This window comes from Alosa pseudoharengus, unplaced genomic scaffold, assembly GCF_046254945.1.
Source record: "Alosa pseudoharengus isolate Yale_2024_CS ecotype anadromous, Long Island Sound unplaced genomic scaffold, YU_APseudo_1.1 YU_APseudo_1.1_scf_20, whole genome shotgun sequence".
Taxonomy (NCBI): Eukaryota; Metazoa; Chordata; class Actinopteri; order Clupeiformes; family Clupeidae; genus Alosa; species Alosa pseudoharengus.
Window position 1 is genome coordinate 25,966,141 of NW_027468664.1, and position 25,860 is coordinate 25,992,000.

Below are 25,860 nucleotides of genomic sequence, written 5' to 3' on the forward strand. Positions count from 1 at the left end.
CCATTCCGTAGCGATGGGTGAGGAGACATCCTGGTCATCCTGGTCAGACAGCAGGGTTTCACTGTTTTGTTGTTGACCAAGTTGACCACTCTCTCTCACTCACTCACTCACTCACTCACTTACTCTCCACTCTTCCTTCCTTCCTTCTTTCCTTCCTTCCTTCCTCTCTCCCAATCTCTCTCTCCCTCTCTTGCTCTCTCTTTCTATTTCTCACTCCATCTCTCTCTCTCTTTTTCTTTATCATTTGTCCCTCTCTTGCCACATCCATTAGTATCACTCTTTCTCTTGGCATTGCATTCTCTCTATTTTAGTCCCTCTTCTTACTCACTTCTTTCTCTCCCACTGTATTTCTCTCTCCTCCCCTCTTTCTTTCTCTCTCTCTCTTTCTCTCTCTCCCTCTCTCTCTTTCACTCTCTCTCTCTCTCTTTCTCTCTGTCGTTCCATCGCTTTAGAATTATATGGGTCATGTCAGGGTGTCTTTTGGAATTGAATCAGAGACCGTAGGGGGTTTAGGCAACGTGTGAGTGGGTGTGTGTGAGGGGTGTGTGTGTGTGTGTGGGGGGGTGCTACTGGCTGTTGCTTGTGGAGACGGTGATGATTTGAGGGGGCGGGTGGTTTGGGGGTGCCAGGGTGTGTGTATGTGCTTGTACGTGTGTGTGTGTGTGTGTGTTGGGCTGTGCAAGGCTGGTGTGTGTGTGTGTGTGTGTGGAGGGCTGTGCGAGGCTGGTGTGTGTGTGTGTGTGTGTGTGTGAGTGTGTGTGTGTGGAGGGGGGTGGGGTGCAGTCCCTGCCGTTGAGGCAGGGAAGAGCGTTATTAGTGGCAGGCTAATCGCTGCAATGCTAATACGGATCCTCCAAGGAACGGACTGATTAATTACGTTTGATTAAAGCTTGTGTTCCACATGTCAGCTGTTGCCTCGTCCCAAGGACTCAGTCAGTTACATCCTCCCTGATGGAGCCGGTGCGGTGTGTGTGTGTGTGTGTGTGTGTGTGTGTGTGTGTGAGCAGACAAAACTGAACAAACAAATTATGGTTGTCGAACGGGGACCAAGAGGATAGATGACCATGTCAAGACTGGCATTTGAAAGCTCTATCGGGGAGAAATTGATGTAATTTAGTCATGTAATTTAGTCACATTATGTCCATGCTTAAGGGAGGGAATATAAAAAGACTGGAACGTTTACACTGAACCTGTCCTGAGTAGCAACTGGGAAAATCCTCAGTACGGTCAGTGAAGTAAGGCAGAATTTTTCTCATCCTGTGATTTACCTGAGGAAGTAAAGGCTGTTTAATTGGAGACTTCAAGTGATGTGTCATGTGCCATGCTGTTGGCATGCTGATATTTCCATGCTATCAGTTAAGGTTGTTTCTGTTTAAACAAGTAGTAGTCCTAGTAAGATGAGGAGGAGAGTAAGAAGGGGTGTTGAGGAACGTGTTGAACAGTTTGACTAAAGGGAGGGGATGGCAATGCAACTAACCAGGATATTGTCATCAGGTCCGTCTGTCTGGGTGGATGTGTGTGTCCACTCATGTAACTTATACTGATCTGATGTACATCAAATTTCAGACAAGGTAAAGGGCCAGGTTCCTCCTGCATGATCATCCGCATTTGGGTAAGGTTTTTTTTAAGGTGTACCGTCATACCGGTGTGGCGGGAATGTTGGAAAATGAATGTTCTAAAGAATATCTGGGTTCATTGAATTCAACATAGAATTTTAGAACCTTCAGTTGTTGCAGAACAGAATCTTATGTTAGAATGTTCAAAAACCCACACCTTTAAGGCGAGGATCACATCGGCAAGCGACAGCGGCAAACGTAGCGCAACGCTCAGACCATAATAAGTTGTATTTCGTTCCTAAGCAACACAAACGGTTTGTCCATTGAATACGCTGGCGTTGCGCTTTGAAAGTTGAACCAAGTTCAACGCTCAGCTTGTTCAATGCTAGCGTTCGGCCAGAGTTGCCACCGTTCCGCTGCCGAACCATAAAGAACAATAGGAAACCTGCCGCTTGCCGCTGGCTAATGTGATCCCCACCTTAGGGTCAACATAACAAGATGGGGGCGAGGGCCTGCTGTCATCTGACTGCCCTTGTTAAGTAAATTACTTGCCATGCTAAGATGAGGGGAAAAGACCTCTGAGGATATTGACATGTTTATATGTCCTCATTGTGTAGGTATCACCACGCTAATAGCTAAAGGGGTCTACGAGGCAGCGTTCCCTCTCCATGATGTAAGTAGCCTTTTGAATTCATAATTCAATACCGTCTCTATAGGTTTCAGTTGTAAATCAGTTTGAATAAAAGTGTCTGCCGCATGTAAAAATGGACCTGTCAGTGGGTTACAGGACCTCACACTTTCCTGCCATCATAAAGGAAATTAGAAGCACTATTCATTTAGTTGACGGGAGGTGGGTGAGTTCAATTCCCAATCAAGGCACTTACCCCCGAGTTGCTTCAGGGAGTCTGGCCCTGCAATTAATTCACATCTGTAAAGCGCTTTGGATAAAAGTGCCAGCCAGCCAAATAGGTAAAGATATAGAGTTTCCCCGCAATCTCCAATCTGTGTTGTTAATGTCCTTCTCCCTTATCTGCAGGGTGACTGCAAAGGTTCAGCCAAGGGTGAGGAGAGAAACGACAGACAGGTGTGTTTATATTATATGTGGGGATACCAACAATATTTACACTGTAGAGAATATACTTTTGGGATATACATAACGTTTATGAGGTTGTAATGTATTACAACTCGAGCACTAAGTACTGTAGCCTTACTGCTTTCTCTAGGTGTTCCAGTTCTGTTTCTAACTATTTCACTTATTTTTTTGCTTTATAGATAAAATTTAATTTAATTGATTGAACAATATTGTGCATCAAAAGATGTGTTGGCTTTTTCTGACCATTGTCTTTCAGATATTACATGATGAGTGGGCGAGATATGGAGCTTTCTTCAAGTACCAGCCTGTAGACTATATCAGGTACAATTGTATAATGTCCAAACAACAAAAGTATGTTGAAGGAAAGAATCAATCATTCCCACCTAATGCTGTTTCTCTGAATATGCCCTTTGACCCCAGGAAGTACTTTGGAGAGAAGATCGGTCTGTACTTTGCCTGGTTGGGTGTCTACACTCAGCTGCTTATTCCCGCCTCCATAGTGGGCATCACCGTGTTCTTTTACGGCTGTGCCACCGTCGACACCAACGTGCCCAGGTACGTCAAGGTCCTAGCGTAGTGGCTAAAGAGCACTGCTGGCATGGGCTAGCATGCAGTAGCCAGAAAGGTTGTGGTTTAAACAGAGACTTTCTAATGAGGAGACACAGCACTCAGAAGATTCTCCATAGAAATGTATAGGGTTAGTTTGTAACGCCAATATGGCAGTTGTCTAAACATATCCCACCCCTTCCGCGGCAAAACGTTGACATGTGAATACATTGAGCCAATCATGTGTTGTGTTGAGAATACATTGAGGCAATCATGTGGTGTGTTGTGATCTCGCTGCTGGAGCAAGATTGGTGTCGTGAAGCCTTGCGCACGTGCATTTCTGCTGAAATAGAGGCCCGATAAGTGCCCAAAAAGCGTTGCAATATGGCTGCCGAGTGGAGGGACTTGCCTAAAAGGACTTTGGTTTAAATTGCCAACTGCCACTATTGTGCTTTTGAGCAAGGCACTAAACCACAAGTTGTTCCGTGGAGACTGGCCTTGTAGTAATTGATTCCTGTAACTTGCTTTGGACAAAAGCAGCAGCCGAATGGAAGTAAAAAAGGGGGAAATCTAGAGCGCTGGAGGGAGGCATGATTCATAGAAGAAATATTAAGCTTCAGACTTGTGAATTTGGCATGAAGGCTTCAGTGAGACCTAATCAGGGCTCGCTCTCTGCGAACACTATTTAAAGAGCTAATGCAGTTCATGTCCAAAACTAGGAAACCAAGTAGGAAAAACTAGTGAAACGTTTACTCACAACCTTCGGGAATAACCTGAGGGGGCACGAGTTGGTCAAAAATGATGTCTTCATCTATCCTTTACGTGACCTTCAAATTCCTTCAAAAAAATAATCCAAACCTACTGAATGTGTTTTTATTTGTATTTTATTTATTTATTTATTTTAGCTAGTGTAGGGGTACCCATAGAGGATTCTACACCTCATAACTTTGATAACACTCTCAGCAGTGATAATCCTTTTTTTCTGCAGACAGAGCAAACTTCTTGCCAACAAATGTGTTGTTTTGAGCTGAAAACAAAAAAAAAAACATAAAAAAAAAAAAAAAGAACTGAAACTAAATGTTGTGAAGCGGGCGAGAGCGCCAGCTCCTGCTGTGATACGGGGACTGGATGCCAGGGTGAGTGGGCGTAAGGCAGCTAAGAGGGTACGACGGTAGGAGGACCTTAGTGAGAACAGGAGGGAGAGGTGGGCAGAAGGGCAGCGACTGGCAAGGCAGAATCTGCTGGCTCAGGTTGGCACAAACTCAGGGCAAACGCCCACTTTTTTCTGTTTCCCTCGTGGAATGGGTTTCCTCAAGGTCACTTGGAGGACACGCTTCGGAAAACTTTAGCTTTCATTACTGAGAGAAATTAGAAATCATCTAATGCATAACCAAAAGCAAATTAATATTTTTCTTAACAATTTAATACTCAATACTCTTTACTTCTTATTTATACAATATGAAGCATCTAAGAATGTAAAAATATTTCCCATTTTCTGTTATGTGAAAAGTTTCCCTTTTGAAGTCTCTGAGCCTTAGAAGTTGCTTATGTCTGTTTCTTTAGAGATTTGAGTGTGGATTTGTACTCGGATAAATTACTTTGTGATCTTAGAACAAAAAATATTGAAAGAAAAATAATGTAATGAGATTTTTTTTTTTGTTCTAAGACTAAGGCTATTCCAAGACCTTATTGCAATAAAACAAAAGTAGGACAACATCCCGGGCCAACATCCTCTCAGTCACAATATGACCTGCTCTTTTGCATCTCTGTTTTTAAGCCTTTTCCCTAAAACAACAACAACTCTCTCTGTCCCATTCAAGCTCACCCAACATCTTCCGATATTACAATCATTTACTGTTAGTAAAGAGATCTCTTTAAAAATTACCTTTCTCTGTGTCATTCTCTCTGATGCTTAGATTATCTTCTCTGTTGTACTATAGTCTTCCTTTGCAGTATCTTTAAATGTATTTTATACATTTAATTTATTTTATACATTTTATGTATTTATGTGTATTATTATTATTATTATTATTATTATTATTATTATTATTATTATTATTATTATATTATTATTATTATTATTATTATTATTAATAATAATAATAATAATAATAATAATAATAATACTTCATGTGAATTAATAATTCACATAAAAGTTGCATGCAGGTTGGTTAAGATTCTTTTGAAAATTCAACAATTCACATTGATTGCACCAAATTGAATATTTGTGTGTGTGTGTGTGTGTGTGTGTGTGTGTGTGGTGCCAGTATGGAGATGTGTGACAACAGGCAGAACTTCACCATGTGCCCGCTGTGTGATGGCGCCTGCGACTACTGGCACCTGAGCACCGCCTGTGGCACGGCCCGAGCCAGCTACCTCTTCGACAACCCGGCCACCGTCTTCTTCTCCATCTTCATGTCTCTTTGGGGTAAGTGTGTGTGTGTGTGTGCGTGTGTGTATGTGTGTCTGTCTGTGTGTGTGTCTGTGTCTCTGTCTGTCTCTGTGTGTGTGGGTGTGTGTCTGTGTCGGTCTGTCTGTCTGTGTTTTTCGGCCTCGGCCTCTCTCTGCCTCACTCTGTTCTATCCATCACCAATCTCTCTCTCTATGCCTCTTTCTATTCTATCCATCCCCAATCTCTTTCTCTCTGCTTCTATCTGTTTTGTCCATCCCGCAATCTCTCTCCCTCTGTCCTTATTTTTATCTTTTTTATTTATTTTTATTTTTTTCAGATTCTTGTCTGACTCTGAAGTTCAGTCAGTTCAATTAAATTCAACTTTATTGTCCCTTGAGAGAAAATGTGCTTATCAGATGATCCGTGTTGCTGGTTAGTGTATCAACAACTTAAGACATCATCGTCATCAAAAACAGCACAAATCTAGCACAACAAGGATTTAGCAAGCAGTGAGAAACTGGCGACGGACTTGAGCCACATACCACTGGATTATTTCATAAAGACTAGCTTTGAAGAAAAAGTCTTTTCAGCACTTTAATGTTATACTGTCAGGCTTTTCCTGTCTTTATTCGACAAGTGACGAGGAAAGTGGGATTGGGAAATGACCTCCAGTCAGACTCGAACCTGGAGACTTGCACTTCAGCTCTCACTTTATCTGGTTGTTAAGTCCGACGTCACGGGTCCAACAGCTTTTTTGTCGTTTACGTTTGTTACGTTTACTAGCACAACCAGCCTGTTTTTGCAGCTTCTAAACCTTGTCAACATCACTTCCGTTTTAGTAAGAGTAAAACAAAATCGTTTAACTTTGACCGAGTAATTAATGTAGCTATGCAGCCAGATGATACAATCAAGGGTAATGTCCAGGCTTCCGTGAAAAATAGGATTTTATTAGGTTGAGGCAACAAGAGAGTAGTAGGATGACAATTTTCTTAAAGGCTACACTGATTAGCGGAACAAATAGTTTATTTTACTGTCTATGGAGAAAAACGAGCGGCTCTGTAAGCCGTTGGACCCGGAAAGAGACTTATTATCCCATTATTGCATCATCACTTAATAACCGAATAGGAATGTGCCAACTGTTTGAGAAATTGGCTTATTCTACATCTTCCCCAGAGTAACACCATGTCCTAACAGGATCGGAGCGAGCGACTGTCAATGTTATCTGTCGACACTGAATCTGTAAAATATGCCCTTCTATTATGTCATTCAAAATAACAGAGCAATGCGGGCGACAGAAAGAAAATATACACGGGGCGTCTGACAGAAGTTCTCTCAAAACGTCGCATTGCATCGCGCTACTTGTGTCACTTGCAGTCAGGACACTCCAATTAAAAACAATGGAATTAAACAGATTTTATCACTAATGTTCGCTCACTCGAATTGAAAACAATGGAATTAAACAGATTTTATCGCTAATGTTTGCTCGCATTGCATCTGGTTAGGACATGGTGTAAGATGAGAGGATGCCCAGTCTGGCATTGGAAGTGGGTTACACCAGTTAGCCTATTACTTGTGTTAGCATGTTCCTTTAAGTTAAACTTGTAGGGAGGGATAGGGACAGACCAGGGCATCACCATATCACCTTATCACCTTTTGCACGCACCTGTTTTGTACCTGCCTGTAAGACGAGCCTCACTTACCTCAAGGCTCTCAGCTGGTCTTCCTTTCAGTCTCAGTGTCTGTGTGTATCGGTATGTCTGTCCACACTCTCTATCTCTATCTCTCTCTCTTTCTTCTTTCTTTCTCTGTCGTGCTCTTTCTCTCTCGCTCCTTCTATCGTTCTTCATCTGCCACCCATTCACTCTTTCTGATCACCTTTCTCTGTTTGTCTTTCTTTCTTTCTTACTTTCTTTTTTTACTTTCACTATCTTTTGTCTCTCTTTCTTTCTTTCCTCATTCATTCTCTTCATTTCTTTATTTCTTATCTACATCTGCACAGAATCTATACAGATCATATGGTTGAGCCAAACGACACATGCATGAATTTAAACCAGCCCTGCCTGTCTGGCTGTCTCTCTGTTGTAGTGTGAGTGGATACTTGAGTTGAGCATACAGTATCCCAGTCTTTAGACCGACATGATGGTGAAAGTATACTCTTTCACACAGTCTACACTACATGCATGGTTGATAATTACTTTCATCAGAGCCTGATATTGTGTGTTTTGGAGGCGTCTGATAGCCTCTCTCCTGCCTGTATTGTCTTACGCATGCCCTGCCAGTAGACAACGCATTACTCTCCCCTCTTCATGAACTTGAGCAATTGAGCAACTTGAGGCCTGCATACCTGTTGCCTGTGTACCTGTTGCCTGTGTACCTGTTGCCTGTGTACCTGTCCAACGTATTGGTCCTGCTGTGGTGCGGCAAGCTTACAGCAGAGGTACATCAGGAAGGAGGGTGGACAAGGTGGGGGGGGGGGGGTAGGGGGCTTGAGGTTGAGAGTTGAGAGCAGGTCAATGGGCACCTGTTTGCATATGGAAATATGTGCAATTGATCACAAAGCTATGCAAATTATCCTTGTGCAATTATATGGCCAATATCGCTATCTGAACAATTCTTACGATATAGAAGAAAGATCACAGTATGTGAAGATATAGCACAACTCTAAATAGATTGGATGGTGTGATGGGTAAGATGGATGGAGGGAAATGGTGAGAAAGGAGGAGTGGTGCAGAGAGCCCAAGCTGTCCGGAGATCTCTCGGCTATGCTCTTCAATCTCTCCCTGTCTCTCCCTCCATCTATCTATCTGTCTATCTATCTACAGTATCTATCAGCAACAATCAGATTGTGTTCACTGTGTGCTGAGTGTGTTTCACTAATTCACGGATTGGGATAAATGCAGACACCAAATTTCCCTCAAAAGAGTATATATACTTATACTTATACACTAATCCCGGCGCAGTGAGCTGCCTGCAACAACAGCGGCGCTCGGGGAACAGTGAGGGGTTAGGTGCCTTGCTCAAGGGCACTTCAGCCGTGCCTACTGGTCGGGGTTCGAACCGGCAACCCTCCGGTTACAAGTCCGAAGCGCTAACCAGTAGGCCACGGCTGCCCCACAATCTATCTATCTAGCTATCTATCTGTTGCTGTCTACCTCCTCCCCCCCCCCTCTCTCTCTCTGGCTGTCTGAATGGGCAGGGTTATTGTGTTTCTGCTGCTGTCAGTACTTGGCGTGGGATTGAGCGGTTGTGGCATGGCCTGATGCTTGCTTTGTCTCTCTCTCACTTTCGCTCCCTCCGCTTCCTCCTCTTCTCTTTCTCTTTCTTTCTCCTCTCTCTCCTTGCTCCCATCCTCTCCTCTTACACCCTCCATCTCTATCTCCCTCTCTCTCTCTACCTCCCTCCCTCCCTCTCCATCCCCCTCTCGCTCTCTCTCTCACCCCCCTTTTCTCTTGCCCCCCCCCCGGGTGGGATGACAGCATCTTGTCTTTCACTCACCTGTGCCGTTGAGAGAGGGCCAATGCATTATTACTCATAGCGGGACCTCCACTGAAGAACCGGGCAGCCCATTATGTATTCATGATTGTCCTCTGCCTGGGGTACACGGTATCGTACCGGACGGACTGTGATCATTCTGGTCTTTCTAGAAGGTTCTGTGTGTGATGTGCTTTGTCACGCTGTGTTTGGATGTTTGGACTGAATTTTAATCAGAAGCCATGGCTTTAAATTTCATTGGGGTACCTTTGTGATGGCAGGATGACGCGTACATATGGATGAGAGTCTGTTTTTTGGAAGTGTTCCCTCTGAGGTTTGCTGTAACTCAATCAAGCATCAGGGACACTTGATGTGCTTAAGTTTTTGGCACTTTGGAGCATGAAAAAAAAATAAAAAAGTTTCCGGTAACACTATACACACTGTAATGGTTCATTATGTAATGGACAGCAAACTTTGAGTGTGTGTGTGTGTGACAGCAAACTGTCAACTGAGCCTGAACTGTAGGCTACACTGAATGTCATTTGACGACCATGAAAGGGCCGAGACCATCACTCTAAATCTAACACCACTTCTATTCATCACTGTAAACAAAATGCCAATCAATACTGCATGGGTTAAAATAATCAAAAGCTCTGTGTGTCTGTGTGTCTGTGTGTCTTGTGTAGGTCTGTATGCATCTTTATGTGCAAATAGACCTTTACGTGTGTGTGTGTGTGTGTGTGTGTGTGTGTGTGTGTGTGTGTGTGTGTGTGCCTCCGTGTGGGCACATATTTTATATTTTACAGTAGGTGTTTGTGTATGCATACATGCCTTTACATGTGTGTGTGTATGCATAAATGCCTTTATGTGTGTGTGTGTATGCATAAATGTCTTTACGTGTGTGTGTGTGTGTGTGTGTGTGTGTGTGTGTGTGTGTGTGTGTGTGTGTGTGTGTGTGTGTGTGTGTGTTTGTGTTTGTGTACACCCCTAGTGGTCATGTTTCTGGAACAGTGGAAGCGCAGACAGATTAGCCTGAACCACAGCTGGGACCTGACTGGCATGGAAGAGGAGGAGGTGAGTGAGAAACCCGTATCACAATACCGCTTACAACAGCACCACACACAACCTGACAACCATCTCATAATAACCGCAATAAAACCACACACCACCTGACAACCATCCCTTAATACCCCTCACAACAAAACACTCAACTGGGCAACCATCCCATAATAACCTCAACAGCACCACACACAACCTGACAACCATCCCATAATATCCCTTACAACAGCACCACACACAAACTGACAACCATCCCATATTAACCCCAACAACACCACACACAACCTGACAACCATCCCATAATAACCCCAACAACACCACACACAACCTCACAACCATCCCATAATAACCCCAACAACACCACACACAACCTCACAACCATCCCATAATAACCCCAACAACAAAACACTTAACTGGGCAACCATCCCATAATAACCCCAACAACAAAACACTCAACATAGTAGCTATCGGTTGACAAACATTCAAGCTTATGCGTATAATTCAGACAAACAATAAACGCTCCGTCTTGTGTCGTTTCTTACACATCTTAAAAGTGCTAGCCACATAGCAATGGCCCATGTATGAGTGTACGTGTTGTGTGTCTGTGTGTTTGCGCGCAAATATCAGCTGATGCGTAGCAGACGAGTGCCGACAGGTCACCAGTCATGTGCGGTCGTAGCTAGACCGTCACAACCACACACAACCCGACAACCAACCCATAATAACCCCAACAACACGACACACAACCTGGCAACCATCCCATTATAAGCCTTACAACAGCATCACACACAACCTGACAACCACCATCCCGTAACACCCCTTACAACAGCACCACACTTACAACCTGACAGCCATCTCATAATACCCCCTAACAACAACACTACACACAACCTGACAACCATTCCATAATACTCCAACAACACCACACACAACCTGACAACCATCCCATAATAACACCTAAAACAGCACACTCAACCAGACAACCATCCCAAAATAACCCCAGCAGGACCACTCTCTGCTGGGTGGGCTACCATCCCATAATAACACATAAAACCGCACACTCAACTGGGCAACCGTCTCATAATAGCCACTATATTATCACACTCGACTAGAAAACCACCCCATAATAACACCTAAAACAGCACACTAAACTGGGCAACCTTAATATGATAACCACTATATTACCACACTCAGCTGGGTTACCATCCCATATAACACCTACAACAGCACCAGACACAACCTGACAACCATCCCATAATAACCTCATCAACAATCAAGGACCGGAACTATCAGTTTTAGAAAGCCCCATATCTTGCCCATCCAATGTAATTCCTTCCTGGCCACTATGCTACCGTCGCCCTCACCAACCCCATTTGAGGTTAGAAAGAGGGTTCTGGGTTATGGTTGTTGACAAGATTTGTGTACTAATGCTGAATTAATAGGGCTGAGAGGATTATGCAAGTTACCACTTGGCCAAACACACACAGTGATACTTAGCCTGGTTTCAACAGCTGAGTTCCAAAAAGTTCAGCTACCACCCAAATTCCCATGTCATCTCATACTTGTCTCATCCCAAAACCACCACAGTACTTTCTGAACCAGTGTTTGCATTACACTGCAGTGACCCCTCAGTAGGAGGATGTTGTCACAAGCTATTGCCTATTTCCACCTGAAATGGCATCTTTCTATCAAGGATGGAGCTCAGGTTAGATTTATGTTTCTGTTTATTTATTTTATTTTATTTTTTTGGTGGCAGTGACCCCAAGACTTCTTTCAACACGACAGCCCAGATTTCAGCCCCTCGTTGGTCCTTCGGTTATTTTTGTCTGTCCCTTTCCAGTAGTGATCGTCTCCTCAAAAAAGTCTTCAGACCATTTAGGACACTACAAGAGCAATCTGTAGTGACTCTCTCTCTCTCTGTCTCTGTCTCTGTCTCTCTCCCTCTCCCTTTCCCTCCTTCTCTCTCTTTCCCTCTCTCCCTCCCTCCCTCTCTCTCCTGTCTGTATGTATTCATAGGAACACCCAAGGCCCAAATACGAAACCGTCCTTCTCCAGAAGAGGCAGCGGCAGAGGAAGAAGAAGATGAAAAAGAAGAACAAAAATGAGGTTGGAACAAACAAACAAACAAAAACTATCAACACTGTTCTGCCATACTTTATTTTGATGGTCCCCTGTAGAAGAACCAAAACCAAGTTGGACTCACAAAAACTATCAACACTGTTTGTCATGCTTTATTTTCATGGTCCCCTGTAGACTATTTACAGATGTTCAGATTGCGTGTTGAAACTCTGTGAAATAGAGTTTATGGTTAATGTCGGGGTTAGGCGTTTGGATAGGTTTGGTAGAGGTGATCATGAATCAGTCAACAATTACAGAGACTGAATTTCAACAAAAAACTTCTGAAGACTTCATAGTTATTTTTTTGTGATTTTTTCAAAATATTGCAGAATAATCCACAGATGGCTGACAGCGTAGATGTGAACAGTCAGAGCGATAGTGCAAAGTGATGTTGTCTGGACTCTTTCCTGTTGACATTGATTTGATTGATGTCCTTCCATTGATAATGAACACCTTGTCTGTATTGAGCAATGCATTTTAATCTGGAGGACTTCAATCATCACCAGTACACAATTTATTGCAATCCAGTCAGAACATGAGGTATCGTCATGTGATTCCCCAGAAATATTGTTCGGAAATGTTCCCCATGTGTGATCATGTAAGCTGAGACGGACGAGAGGAAGAAAGACATGCAGGAAATATGAGGAGGACTGGACCATCTTAAAAAGAACTTGAGTGTATAAAAGACTCTCTGGAATCACTTTCTTTGTAAAAGTGGTCATTCCAACCTCATGAGTTCAATTTGGAAGAAAAAATATAGTTTATAGTAGTATATTATAGTATATACTAGGGGTGTAAAGATTAACCGATACGTATCGGTATCCGTTTTTAACGTGTAAGATACGACAACGATACGTGAAGCCCCGTATCGGAATAAAACTGAAATGAACCGGTCGTTACATCGATTTACTTGTTACGAATCGGTTCACAACCTTTTCTTCATGCTCAGACTCTCATTTACGTTCCAAGCAGCGCGTTCATCCCACGTCCGGTTTTGAAACTATACGTGGCACGGAATTGTGGGTAATGCAGTTCGTTTTTGGCTACATTCATTGCCCAAAGTTACATCTACATCTACTGCAACTTAAGCACATGACAACTCGCACTCTGTCGTTTGTTTTACAGTTTTTTCAAAATCCAGCGCAAAATTAAACACTAAACAGCAACGATAGTCTGTAGAGTATAGCCTTACGTTTGATGAAGGGATTAAATAATAATTTGGCCCTTGCTAAAACGATGCACAAATTATTAGCCAATTATTTTGTTCATATTCACTCAGATTTGTGGCATTATAGGTTTCTGCATTAGGTCTACCGTTGGAACAAAATAAACCCAGAGAGTTCATTGATATGTAGGCCTATTTTATTCTTGTAGACTATATGAGAAAAGGCCAAGAGTGTCTTAAGCCTTTTTTATTTTATTTCGGTGTTGTCTTACCTCAACAAGGCTACAGCTCCATGAAAACAATCAGATATAACTCTATAAAATCTATAAAGTCTATAAAAAAAATATGTTGTATTTGGCTGCTGTGTTTCACTGAAATGTAGACTATTCTTTTCAATAAAGTACAGTAAATGAAACAAACCTCAAACAAAGTTTAGATAATCATATTCACACATTTTTTTGCCTAATTGACAACCATGACCATGATAACTGATAATATAAAATTAATGTGCACCTTGAGCTAATGATAAAAAATCTTTCAGAATGCTTTCCATTCTTGAACTGCATCAAATTGCATCGAATCGCATCGAATCGTACTGAATCGTTTTTTATGAACATGTATCTTTTCTTGTATCGAATCGTGCCCATGTATCTAGATGCGAATCGTATCGTCTTTTACATGAGAGATTCACACCCCTAGTATATACCCCTAGAGTCATATGAAGAAGAAAGGAAAGAGTGGTATTCTTGTGTTGAATGACCGCTCTGTTTCGTTAAAATGTACAGGACAGAAAGGTCTCTTCTGCCTTTAGGATGGATAACACTTTAGAGTGAGACATATCTATTTCTCTCTCTCAGCTTGAAACTGCAATGTGTAATAATCGTTTACTTCTGGCATAATCAATTAAGTTTGATGGTATGCGGAATAGGATCAAGGACAGACAAACACATTTATCATTATCACTCATCATGCAGGGTTTGTACCAACGATTCTAGAACAGAGCTCCGCTCTAGAATCTTTGGTTTGTACTGTGTAGTTCTGTGGTTTGGTGTGGAACACCCTGCAGAATTATTTTTTAAAAAGCCTTTTACAGAACAGCATCCACTGTAATATCTCCAAAAGACATTAGTTAGCATGCAAGCACATTTTCATCAGTGCAAACTGGATCAGCTGTTGTGTTTTTGAACGCTTTTAGGTCATTAGATTACTAGTTTTAGACCAAAATTCAGCCTTTTCACCATAATGCCATATAATGACCATAATGCTGCTTTCAATTTTCAAGTTAGTGTGCACAAATGGTTGAAAATTATGCCAAGCCGTATCTCTTATAATCTGCCCCTTTGCCATCAGTTCACATTTATTTCATTTTGTAACATACTGTATAATCTAGTGGAAAACGGCAAAGAAAAGTCCAGATCAAAGACACTTTTCTTTCCACTTTCATTAGTCAATTGATTTATTTATTTTGGGTAGAGCATAATATCCCTGCTTCCTGTTTTATGATTATTTTTTATATTCAGATAGACCTCTGATTATCTCTCTTTTTCATGGAAACACATGCAGTAAATCTTTGGTCAAACACACTAAATTGATACTGGATAAGCAAGTAACCCTTATCAAATGTGTCTAAACTGTCTGATTTGAGGAGGATGTGGTCTGATTTCCTTCACAGGACACAGTTTTTACCTGCCAGGCTGCCACCTTCTCTCGCTCTTGAGCGTAATTGGGGTCAAAGTGGCACTCGCTTTCTAGGACAATGTCATACTCCCCTTTAGGCTTCATTGAGGCACTTTATCCTTTTACAACCACTGCTGTTCTGCTCCCTTCCTTTGACTGGACCAAAATATCCCAAAAAGTCAGACAGCTTCGCTACTTCAGACCACATTCTGTCTAGATTCTTCAGATAGTTCTCCGTTCAACGCTGAGAAACTTGACAAGTGCAATCGATCAGGGGGCAGTTTTAGATCACTGTCAGCATATTGAACTTTTATTTTTGTCAGGATTTAAGTGATTTAGATCGGCGGAGGGAGATTTTATTTATGGGTAAAATAAATCAATAAACCTTCAGAAGTCCTCCAGCAGCAGCCAGTGCTTTGTTCAGCTTTGCCAAGCTTTAAATGAGTAACATATAGAGAGTGGTGGTCTGTCACAACATTAAAGCAAACAGCCAAACCGCTATTCAACTGATTTCTTCAAGTGCAGGATCATGTGGTGTCTGACCCCCTGCCATTGGTCAGTTGTGTAGTAGCCTATTAACCCAGAGTCTCCGTCAAGACTCCTAATTACAAGACAACACATTTTGTAGAAATTTTGCCTTTAGTTTGTTTTGAAGGGTGATATGGAAGAAAAAGTTGTAAGTATGTGTGTCTGAATGTGGTGGTGGTGTGTGTGTGTGTGTGTGTTGATGATGATGGTGGTGTGTGTGTGTGTTTTGATGGTGGTGTGTGTGTGTCTGTGTGTGTGTGTGTGTGTGTGTGTGTGTGTGTTGATGATGGTGGTGGTGTGTGTCTGTGTGTGTGTGTGTGTGTGTGTGTTGATGATGATGGTGGTGTGTGTGTGTGTGTGTGTTTTGATGGTGGTGTGTGTGTGTCTGTGTGTGTGTGTGTGTGTGTGTGTGTGTGTGTGTTGATGATGGTGGTGGTGTGTGTCTGTGTGTGTGTGTGTGTGTGTGTGTTGATGGTGGTGGTGGTGGTGTGTGTGTGTGTGTGTGTGTGTTGATGGTGGTGGTGATGGTGGTGTGTATGTGTGTGTGTGTGTGTGTTGATGGTGGTGGTGATGGTGGTGTGTGTGTGTGTGTGTTGATGATGGTGGTGGTGTGTGTGTGTGTTGATGATGGTGGTGGTGGTGGTGTGTGTGTGTGTGTGTGTGTGTGTGTGTTGATGGTGGTGGTGGTGGTGTGTGTGTGTGTGTGTGTGTGTTGATGGTGGTGGTGATGGTGGTGTGTATGTGTGTGTGTGTGTGTGTTGATGGTGGTGGTGATGGTGGTGTGTGTGTGTGTGTGTTGATGATGGTGGTGGTGTGTGTGTGTGTTGATGATGGTGGTGGTGGTGGTGTGTGTGTGTGTGTGTGTGTGTGTGTGTGTGTTGATGGTGGTGGTGATGGTGTGTGTGTGTGTGTGTGTGTGTGTGTGTGTTGATGGTGGTGGTGATGGTGGTGTGTTTGTGTTGATGGAGGTGTGTGTGTGTGTTTGTGTTGATGGTGGTGGTGATGTGTGTGTGTTGATGGTGGTGGTGGTGGTGATGGTGGGGGGGGGGGCGCTGATATGATGTTATTGTGCTCAGCAACCAAACCCATGGCTGACATGTTCTCAACTCTTCTCGGTTCAAAATTTGTTGTTGCTTTTTGGTCAGACTCCTGGAGGTGTGTGTGTGTGTGTGTGTGTTTGTGTGTGTGTGGAACGGGGAGGTTGTCAGAGCAGGAAATTACACAAAATCCATGTAACCACTGGACCACAGCTCCCAGGTTTATTTAGTGTGTGTGTGTGTGTGTGTGTGTGTGTGTGTGTGTGTGTGTGTGTGTGTGTGTGTGTGCTTGCGTGTGTGCTTGCTTGCCCGTGTGCGTGCATCTGCACTGTGCCATTGGGGCATGTTGGTCCAAGGACTAGAAGCCTGGCATTACCTCAGGCTTCATGGCTTACTGGTGCCTGGTGTGTATTTGCCTCCAAATCTGTTTGTCTGTCTAACCCCCACACCTCAATTTGTGCTCCTGTCTCTCTCTCTCTCACTCGCTGTCTCTCCTCGCTGTGTCTCTCTCTTTCTCTCTCTTTCGCTCGCTCACTGTCTCTATCTCTCGCTCTCTCTCAGTCTCTGCTCTCTCCCCCTCTCTCCCACACCTCCATTTGTGCTTCTCTCTCTCCCTCTTCCCCTGTCACCCCCCCCTCCTCCCCTCCTCTCCTCCTCTCTCTCTCTCTCTCCATCTCTGACCCAGTCTGCCCTGTGTGTCCCTAGCCTAACAGGTCAGTGGAGGAGTGTGGGGGGGAGGCCGGTTTGGACACCAAGTGGAGACGGGGGCTGCTGTTCGCCACGGCAACGGGAGTCACGGTAACGCTCCTTCCTCCCTGGCGCTCTCCTGCTGTCTGCCTGAGCGCCACAATCTCTGCTCAATTTCTCCTCCTCCTCCTTATCTTCCTCCTCCTCTTTGTGCCTTCTTCTCTGCTCCTCCTCTCTCCCCCTCTGGTGTCAGAGGGAGGATGTTCTAAGGTCTGAGTTCTAAGATCTGACACAACAGAGGGAGAATGACAGGCAAACTAGCTGGACTCTGGAGCTACAGTAGCTGCTTTGTCCACCTGATATGAATCGGTGCTTGTAGTCTGAAGGAGAAGAACAAAGAGAGGGGTCCTGCACTTGGAAAGCATGCAGATGGGTGGGTGTTGTGTCCTCCTTCTTTTCTCCTGGCTACACTCTTAGAGAGAGAGAGAAAGAGAGAGAGAGTGAGAGAGAGAGAGAGAGAACAAAATCAGGTTGCTTTAAACACTGTAAGAACAGTGTGTGCATAATTTATGAACTATCAGGTGCCTCTTAACTGGCTCCAAGTCTCAATTACTTGTCAACCAAGTGACCTTAAGCTAACCCTGTCTCCCTTACTGAATCTGCCAGCTACAGAGCTAACCGTTAGACATGTCCAATTCAAGCCCAGATTCTAATCCTATTTCTCTGTCACCATCAACAAAAGGCTTGTGGATAAACAGCCTGACCTATCAATATAGTTAGGTGGACTCACTGACTCCTATTTTAGAATCCCTAATTCTACTTCAATTGCTGTGATGCTTCACCTTCAAGGCTCAGGTCAAGTCAAGTTCAGTCTCATTCATTTATCAAATTTAGCACATTTTAAAACAACAGAAGTGCCCCAAAGTAAAACTCTTAAAAGTTCTACTTGTTTCAGTGTCAGAAAAAAAAAGAATCCTTGAAGTCATGCAAATACGTTCTAGATTTATGTCAGGAGTTCTGTTCTAAGAATACTGTGCTCATTCACATGACATTCCGATAGCAGATAGATTTTCTCTCTAAGAGTGTACCTCTGATAGACCATGTGGTCTCACACTCTTTCATGAATCTCCTGGGCACTCTTTTCTTTTCAAGGATGGGGGACTATGGAGGGGTGTGTGGGGAGGGGGGTGGGGTGGTGGTAGGTAGCCCTTGCACACACATATATGCAGCTGACACTCTCCCGGAGGGGGGGGGGGGATATTTCCAGCACTTAAGGGTTGTAGTGTCCTCCAAAGACAGAAGTGCTGCTCCAATTCACAGACTTTTGGCTGGTGCCCTGAAACAAAACTTTTGTTATTTTTAAATGACACAGTCGAGTGAGCAACAGGGGACAAAGCTGTCCAGCACAGGTTGTCCGCCAATGCCTTTATGTCTTTGTGGATTCGTTTCAATGTGTTCAAATGTACTGCTTCTAGATTAGATCAGATTAGATGATTAGATTAGATTAGATTCAACTTCATTGTCATTATGCAGAGTATAAGTACAGAGACAACAAAATGCAGTTAGCGTCTAACCAGAAGTGCAAAAAAGTAGAAGAGTGCAATGTGAACAGTATAGACAGGTAATGCAGTGTAAACAGTATACGACATACAGTATAGTCCAGTATACATTATACAAGTGGCATGGTTCACAGTAGGGTTATGTGCAGTGTATTAACAGTAACATTATAAGAGCAGAATCAATAAGGATACAAGGATACAAGGAGGTTTATTTGTCACATACATAGCAATACTAACGTAAAGCATTTAGTGAAATTTTCTTTTGGTGTTCAGCTTTTTCTGTGCAAGTGTGAAGAAAGAAAAATCAAGAAATATTTTAATAAATAGCAAGAGAGAATGAAAAGTGCAGTGTGTGTACAGTCCCATGTGTAATTGTGTAATAAAAAAAAAAGGTTATATAGGCTTGTGTGTGTTACGGGATACGGATTGCTTGAGGATAGAAGCTCCTCCTCAGTCTCTCTGTTCTGGTCTTGTAGCAGCAGGGACGTTTGCCTGACCTCAGTCTTTTGAAAAGTCCATGATCAGGATGTGACGAGTCCTTTACAATACTTTGGGCCCTGGTACATAGTCTTTTCTTGTCGGTCTACTGCAGGGTAGGGAGAGTAAGGATGGTATGGATATGCAGTATGGTCAATATAGACAGATATGTACAGTTTGTACAGGTATGTGCAATGAACTGTATTAACAGTAACATTATAAGAGTAGTAAAAATAAGTGTATGTGCAGTATTAACAGTACAGACAGGTGATTGGGGGGGGGGGGGGGGGGTTTGTGTACATTAGGGTGACAGCCGTAGGGAAGAAGCTTGCTCTGGTCCTTCTGGTCAGGGTGCGGAGAGACCTTTAACACTTCCTGGAGGGGAGTGGGGTGAAGTTCACCAGGATCTGAGGAGAATGGTAGACCTTCTTTAGTATCCTCAGGAAGAAGAGATGCTGGTGAGCCTTCTTGATCAGGGTGGAGGTGTTGAGGGTCCAATAGAGGTCTTCAGAGATGTGGACACCCAGAAACTTGAAGCTGGTGACAAGCTCCACCTCAGTCTCGTTGATGAGGATGGGGGTGTGTGTGTTAGCTTTTGACTTCCTGTAGTCCACAGTGAGCTCTTTGGACAGGTTGTTGTCGGTGAATCTATGTGTGGTGATCCTTGATTGGAGCTGAGAGCTGAGTCATTGAGATCTTGATGAGGGATGGGTTGGATTTACATTGTTCTGTCACATGAAGTTCCAGGAAAACCTGTCCTTAGGGTAATCTGTGTTAATGATTGTGTGTGTGTGTGTGTGTGTGTGTGTGTGTGTGTGTGTGTGTGTGTGTGTGTGTGTAAAGGGTTCACAGCATAAACAACAAGTCTAGATTCTGAGATTCCAGCTAAGCGATCCATTGGGGATATCCCAAACCAACACAGTAGAAATCAATGATGCAGCCTCGTGTGTGTGTGTGTGTCTGTCTGTCTGTCTGTCTGTCTGCCTGTCTGTCTCTCTGCCTGCCTGTCTGTCTGTCTGAAGGACTACACTTAACCATGAGATACTCTGGGCTAGCTGAGCAGTGACTCTTGGTGATGGTAGTGTCCGTGCGCCAGGTTTTGTCCAAACCCCCCAAACTCCCATCTCTGGTCGTCAGACAGACTCTTCTGTTTGCTCGAAAGGTGCAACATCCTGCTAGCTTGATAGCGCTGTTGGGTACCTCGTTGTTTAACCAGGTTTCTGTGAAATCCATGATGTCATAGTCCATGATGAATCTGTGTGTGGTGATCCGCAGATCTAGATCTACAGATTCTTGACTGGAGCTGAGAGCTGAGTCATTGAGATCTTGATAAGGGATGAGTTGGATTTTCATTGTTCTGTCAGAGGTAGTTCCAGGAATACCTGTCCTTAGGGTAATCTGTGTTAATGAGTGGGTGTGTGTGTGTGTGTGTGTGTGTGTGTGTGTGTGTGTGTGTGTGTGTGTGTGTGTGTGTGTGTGTGTGTGTGTGTGTGTGTGTGTGTGTGTGTGTGTGTGTGTGTGTGTGTGTAGGCTTCACAGCAAAAACAACAAGTCTAGATTCTGAGAAAGAGCGATCCGTTGGGATCAAAGCGATCCGTTGGGGATATCCCAACCAACACACAGTAGAAAGCAATGCCGCCTGTGTAGTTACACACCCACCTGTCTATACATGTGTGTGTGGGCTTCACAGCAAAAACAAGTCTAGATTCTGAGAAACAAGCGATCCGTTGGGGATATCCCAAACCAACACAGAAGAAAGCAATGCAGCCTGTGACTATACAGGTGTGTGTGTGTGTGTGTGTGTGTGTGTGTGTGTGTGTGTGTGTGTGTGTGTGTGTGTGTGTGTGTGTGTGTGTGTGTGTGTGTGTGTGTCTGTGTGTCTGTGTGTGTGTGTGTGTGTGTCTGTGTCTGTGTCTGTGTGTGTGTGTGTCTGTGTGTCTGTGTCTGTGTGTGTGTGTGTGTGTGTGTGTGTGTGTCTGTGTGTGTGTGTGTCTGTGTGTGTGTGTGTGTGTGTGTGTGTGTGTGTGTGTGTGCGCATGCGTGCGGTTATGTTGTTAGCAGGAGGGTTTAGTGGAGGATAAGGTCATTAGATCAGTTACAGTCGGGTGGCTGCCCCCTCAGGGGACAAAGCAACGCCTCCGCTCTGGCCTCCACCTATGCCTCCGCTCACCTCAGGATGCTGACTCTTTATTTCACTTCTCCCTCTGACCTCCCTCTTTCTCTCTCTCACACTCTCTCTCTCTCTATCCCTCCCTCCCTCTCTCTCTCTCTTCCTTTTTTCTTAGAGAGGGAGGGAGAAAACAGAAGAGTGTGTGTGTGTGTGTGTGTGTGAGAGAGAGAAAGAGAGAGAGAGTGAGAGATCAGAAGAGAGTGTGTGGGTTGAGGTGTAGGGGAAGAAGGAGCAAAAGAAAGGCAGAGAGAAGGTGTGAATGAATCTGACCCAGAGATAGAGAGAGCGATAGAGGGAAGGAGAGAGGGAGAGCAATTTCCCCGCCATTAATCTTTATAGAAATCAAAAGCAGATTTTCTGGTACACGGTGCACAAGGGAGGAGGACGTATCCTCTGGTGTTCCATCTCCACTCACCTATTTTTATGATATTGTTTTGATACAAATGCTTTCAATTAGCCAGTCAATGTCATTGAGGGCAGCTGGTGTAGGAACATCTAGGGCACACCGTTTGCGTTTAACCTCGATTGCCCATGATTCACCAGCCCTTTCTGTCTAATTTCACACATTAACCTGACAAGTGTGGCGTCTCCTAATGGTGACTGTGATCTTATTTGTGAATGCCATCTTGGTTGTTGTTCTTGTCTACCGTTGTGACATTGATTTGACACTGAATGATCTGAGTGGCAGGAATGTAATTATACCCATAATCCACCTGGCAGGGAATCCAAAGTCTTTTTTTTTCATTATTTTTTTCTCTCTTGTGTCCTGTTCCAGTGGGTCATCTTTGGATTGTCGGACCAAGTGAAATTTAATTACCTGCCTCAGAAGTAGAAAAAGATCCACCTGTTGTGGATCCACCTGTTGTTGCTTCCATCAATGTGGTTTTTAGCTCACCTGTTGTGTGCTAACTGTTGTCTCACAGTCCTGGGATTTGAATTAGGTTTAGATATGTTTTTCCTTTTTCACGTTAGGATATTCTCTCAGTTGGCAGTGGATATTATGTCTTAGTCATTGAGTGTCCCTGTAGCAGAGGAATATCCTTAAGAATAATCACCCACTGAATATCTGAGCATTTTACAGGTTCAGTCTGTTTCTTTAATTAGAAATGTTGATCTCATGTTTTTATTGTTAAATTTCTCTTTCTATTTTTTTTCCCAGAACCTACTTCCTTGTCAGCACTGTCACCTCGACCACTTGTCATGTAACCTAAATTGTATGTGACCCTGACCCCAAGCCCTTGCACCTAAGCCTATTGGCAGGCAGCAGAGGCTCAACAGATGGCCTGTTATGTTGGTTGTTTTCATGGTGTGCCTTCCAAATAAAATAGAGCAAGTAGACCATTATCTTTCACTTCTCCGCTCCACCACCGACCACCCAATCCAAAGTGCCCGCTGTGAGAAGACCCAAGCCTGAGTCGCTCCGTGACTCGATATCCAGTATCATGGCTGTGGCACCTGGCAGCGTACCTGTTTGGCTAGGTGTGCAGCCAACCGGGTCTAATCTTGTTAGGTGTCCCCGAGGCGAGCCTGTTGCCCCCGTTTTCATTGTCGTCGGTGCGGCTGCGAGTAATCGGCGGTGGTCGGTCTGCTGTTAGGCCGCCATGGCTACAGGCCCGGGGCTCACAAGCCTCTTAGCCTCCCCCAGTAGCTAACTGCTCTAGTGCTGTAATCCCAGATTAGGAAGACCTGCGCCAGCTTTGTGTGTGTGTGTGTGTGTGTGTGTGTGTGTGTGTGTGTGTGTGTGTGTGTGTGTGTGTGCGTGTGTGTGTGTGTGTGTTTTGGAGTGGTTCTTTTGAGGTGAATTGTGATGTGTGTGTGTGTGTGTGTGTGTGTGTGTGTGTGTGTGTTTTGGATTAGTTCCCTTGAGGTGACTTGATAGGTGTGTGTGTGTGTGTGTGTGTGTGTGTGTGTGTGAGAGAGAGAGAGACAGAGACAGACAGAGAGAAACATGTACTATAGCATTGCTTTCTTTGTTATGATGCTATACAGTGTTCATTTTGTAATATTGATACTCATTGAGTAAAACCCAATGAATATGTGTTCCTTCGAATTTACATTTTTATGCTAAATTGCCAATATAAATTGGATTCCTCGAGTGACTTTGGCCGAGGAATAGTACTAGTATTTGTGGTTTCTCTCTCAGATGGTTGTAAATTGGAGGTATTCTCAGCAGATCTCAGAAGATTTCTTGTGATTAAACCATGATGTCTGACAATGTTGTGGGCTTGTGGTAATAGTGGAGGGAGGAATTTGAGTGCTTCAGCCTGTGTGTGTGTGTGTGTGTGTGTGTGTGTGTGTGTGTGTGTGTGTGTGTGTGTGTGTGTGTGTGTGTGTGTGTGTGTGCGTGCATGTGTGCTTGCGTGCGTGCGTGCGTGCGTGCGTGCGTGCGTGCGTGCGTGCGTACATGGCTTTCTGCCACAATAAGTAGTGTGTCCATCTGGAGATAGCAATGCCATTTCTATTCATAATCACTTGGCGTGGGGCTGATAAAAGTGGAGTAGTCTGTGTCGTGTGTCTAGCATTCTGTGTCTAGTCCAGATCTGTGCATAACAGTGACCTGCAATTATTTCTCTGTATAAAGAAATTATACATTTAACTGTGTGTGTTTGTGTGTGTGTGTGTGTGTGTGTACACGTGTGTGTGTGTGTGTGTGTGTGTGTGTGTGTGTGTGTGATCCCTGGGCAGTGGTATCCAGGGCATGAGAAGCTGCTTACTGTATGATCGATGAGCACAGAGCTCCCACTGCAGGTCAGATTTGCTCTGCTGCAATCCTATTGGTCGACCGGTTGATCCGCTAAGTAGATAAGGTTAATTTTTGTTTTGGGCACGTCTTGGTTATTGATTTCTTCCTCAATCCCTCCTACCCTTCCTCCAGCTCTCTCTCTCTCTCCCTCCCTCTCTCTCTCTCTCTCTCTCTCTCTCTCTCTCTCTTTCTCCCACTCCATCTCTCTCTCTCTCTCCCTCCCTCACTCTCTCTTTCTCCCACTCCATCTCTCTTTCTCTCCCTTCTCCTTCTCTCTCTCCCTTCCTCCCTCTGTCTCTCCCACTCTCCTTCTTTCTCTCCCTCTCTCCCTCTCTCCTCTCTCTCCCTCCTTCCCTCCCTCTCTCCTTCTCTCTCTCTTACTCCATCTCTCTCTTCTCCTGTTCTCCCTTTCCCTCTGCTCTCTCACTCTGTCTCCACAGGTTTAGCGGTGTGATACTTTTTCCTGTCGTAAGTTTAGCTCTACGTCCCAGATTCTGTCGCCCTCAGTCAGTCTTGACCCAGATGTTCAAGGTCTGGATTTCACTGCGGGACGGTCTGTTGTGTCCCTACTACGCTAACATAATGCCCTCCCTGTGCCGTGTGACCTCAAAGGAGAATTCCGGCGATTTTTCCCATAAAGATCTCCGTTTGTCGAGGTCACAGAGTACTGTCGGTATAGGAAAAAATAAATAAAATCATGCCCCCAGAGTGTATCGCTGTCGCTGTCTTGCAGCTCTAGCTGCTGGCTTCAGCAACTCAAGCAAGGTAGAACTGATTGTTTTTGTCATTTTTCATACCGGCTACTTGATGACCTCAAAAAACAGAGATCCACAGTATGTGAAAAATTGCTGTAATTCTCCTTTAAATACCAATACTACCCTCCCCTCTTCCCACATGCATCCCTCACGCAGTGCTTTACATTCTCACATGCCTCAATTAGATACAGCACTGTTGTTGTTTACCAAGTTCAGGCTGTGATAGTGTAAAATAGAGATTTTGTGGGTAAGAGGATGAGGCATGAGGCTCATTTTAATGATGTATGGGGGCTGTTTGGACAGGATCACTTGGTGCCAACATATCTCAAGGGATGGAACTTTGTGTGGTGTTGAGAAGGGCAAGTGAAATGAGGACATTCCTCCTGCATCACATGTTATAAAGAAATAAATCAACGGTCTTCTGACTGTCAGGGGTTGTTTCCAGCGGTCAGTCAGCCGCCTCCCATAACCAAAGAGTCAGTTCATCCATCACCCAGAACACAACTACAGCCATCGAATATTTGGCCCACCAACTGCTTAAGGCTGCCGTCCACAAAAGTTCCATTTGATACTTTGGTTCTAAAGGGTTTCTTGAGGACTTCAGGTGACTTTAAGTGTAACTACAAACTGTTTCGGCAACACAGGCCTGTTTATTGCACTGTGTTAAATTGCATTGTGAAATTAAATTCAAATCAAAAGAAGATACATGTTTTGATGATACGCTGTTTGTAATACAATAGCTTAGAATGAGTTTTCATTTTAAAGTCTAGGTGTGAAGGCTTTAGAGAGGGTTGATACAGTTGTTCATCTAGGTGTGAAGGCTTTAG

The 25,860-nt window shown here is 43.9% G+C and overlaps 1 protein-coding gene across 1 annotated transcript in view; it reads left to right on the plus strand.

Annotated features, from left to right (window-relative positions):
* The window catches only part of ano2b (anoctamin 2b), a 131,872-nt gene that overhangs the window by 30,336 nt on the left and 75,676 nt on the right, over positions 1 to 25,860 (plus strand). The window contains exons 8-15 of the mRNA XM_076297204.1: positions 2,174 to 2,229; positions 2,593 to 2,640; positions 2,906 to 2,970; positions 3,070 to 3,204; positions 5,463 to 5,623; positions 10,050 to 10,132; positions 12,134 to 12,223; positions 17,348 to 17,440. Of these exons, the coding sequence (XP_076153319.1) occupies positions 2,174 to 2,229; positions 2,593 to 2,640; positions 2,906 to 2,970; positions 3,070 to 3,204; positions 5,463 to 5,623; positions 10,050 to 10,132; positions 12,134 to 12,223; positions 17,348 to 17,440 (731 nt within the window). The remainder of the gene's footprint in view (positions 1 to 2,173; positions 2,230 to 2,592; positions 2,641 to 2,905; positions 2,971 to 3,069; positions 3,205 to 5,462; positions 5,624 to 10,049; positions 10,133 to 12,133; positions 12,224 to 17,347; positions 17,441 to 25,860) is intronic.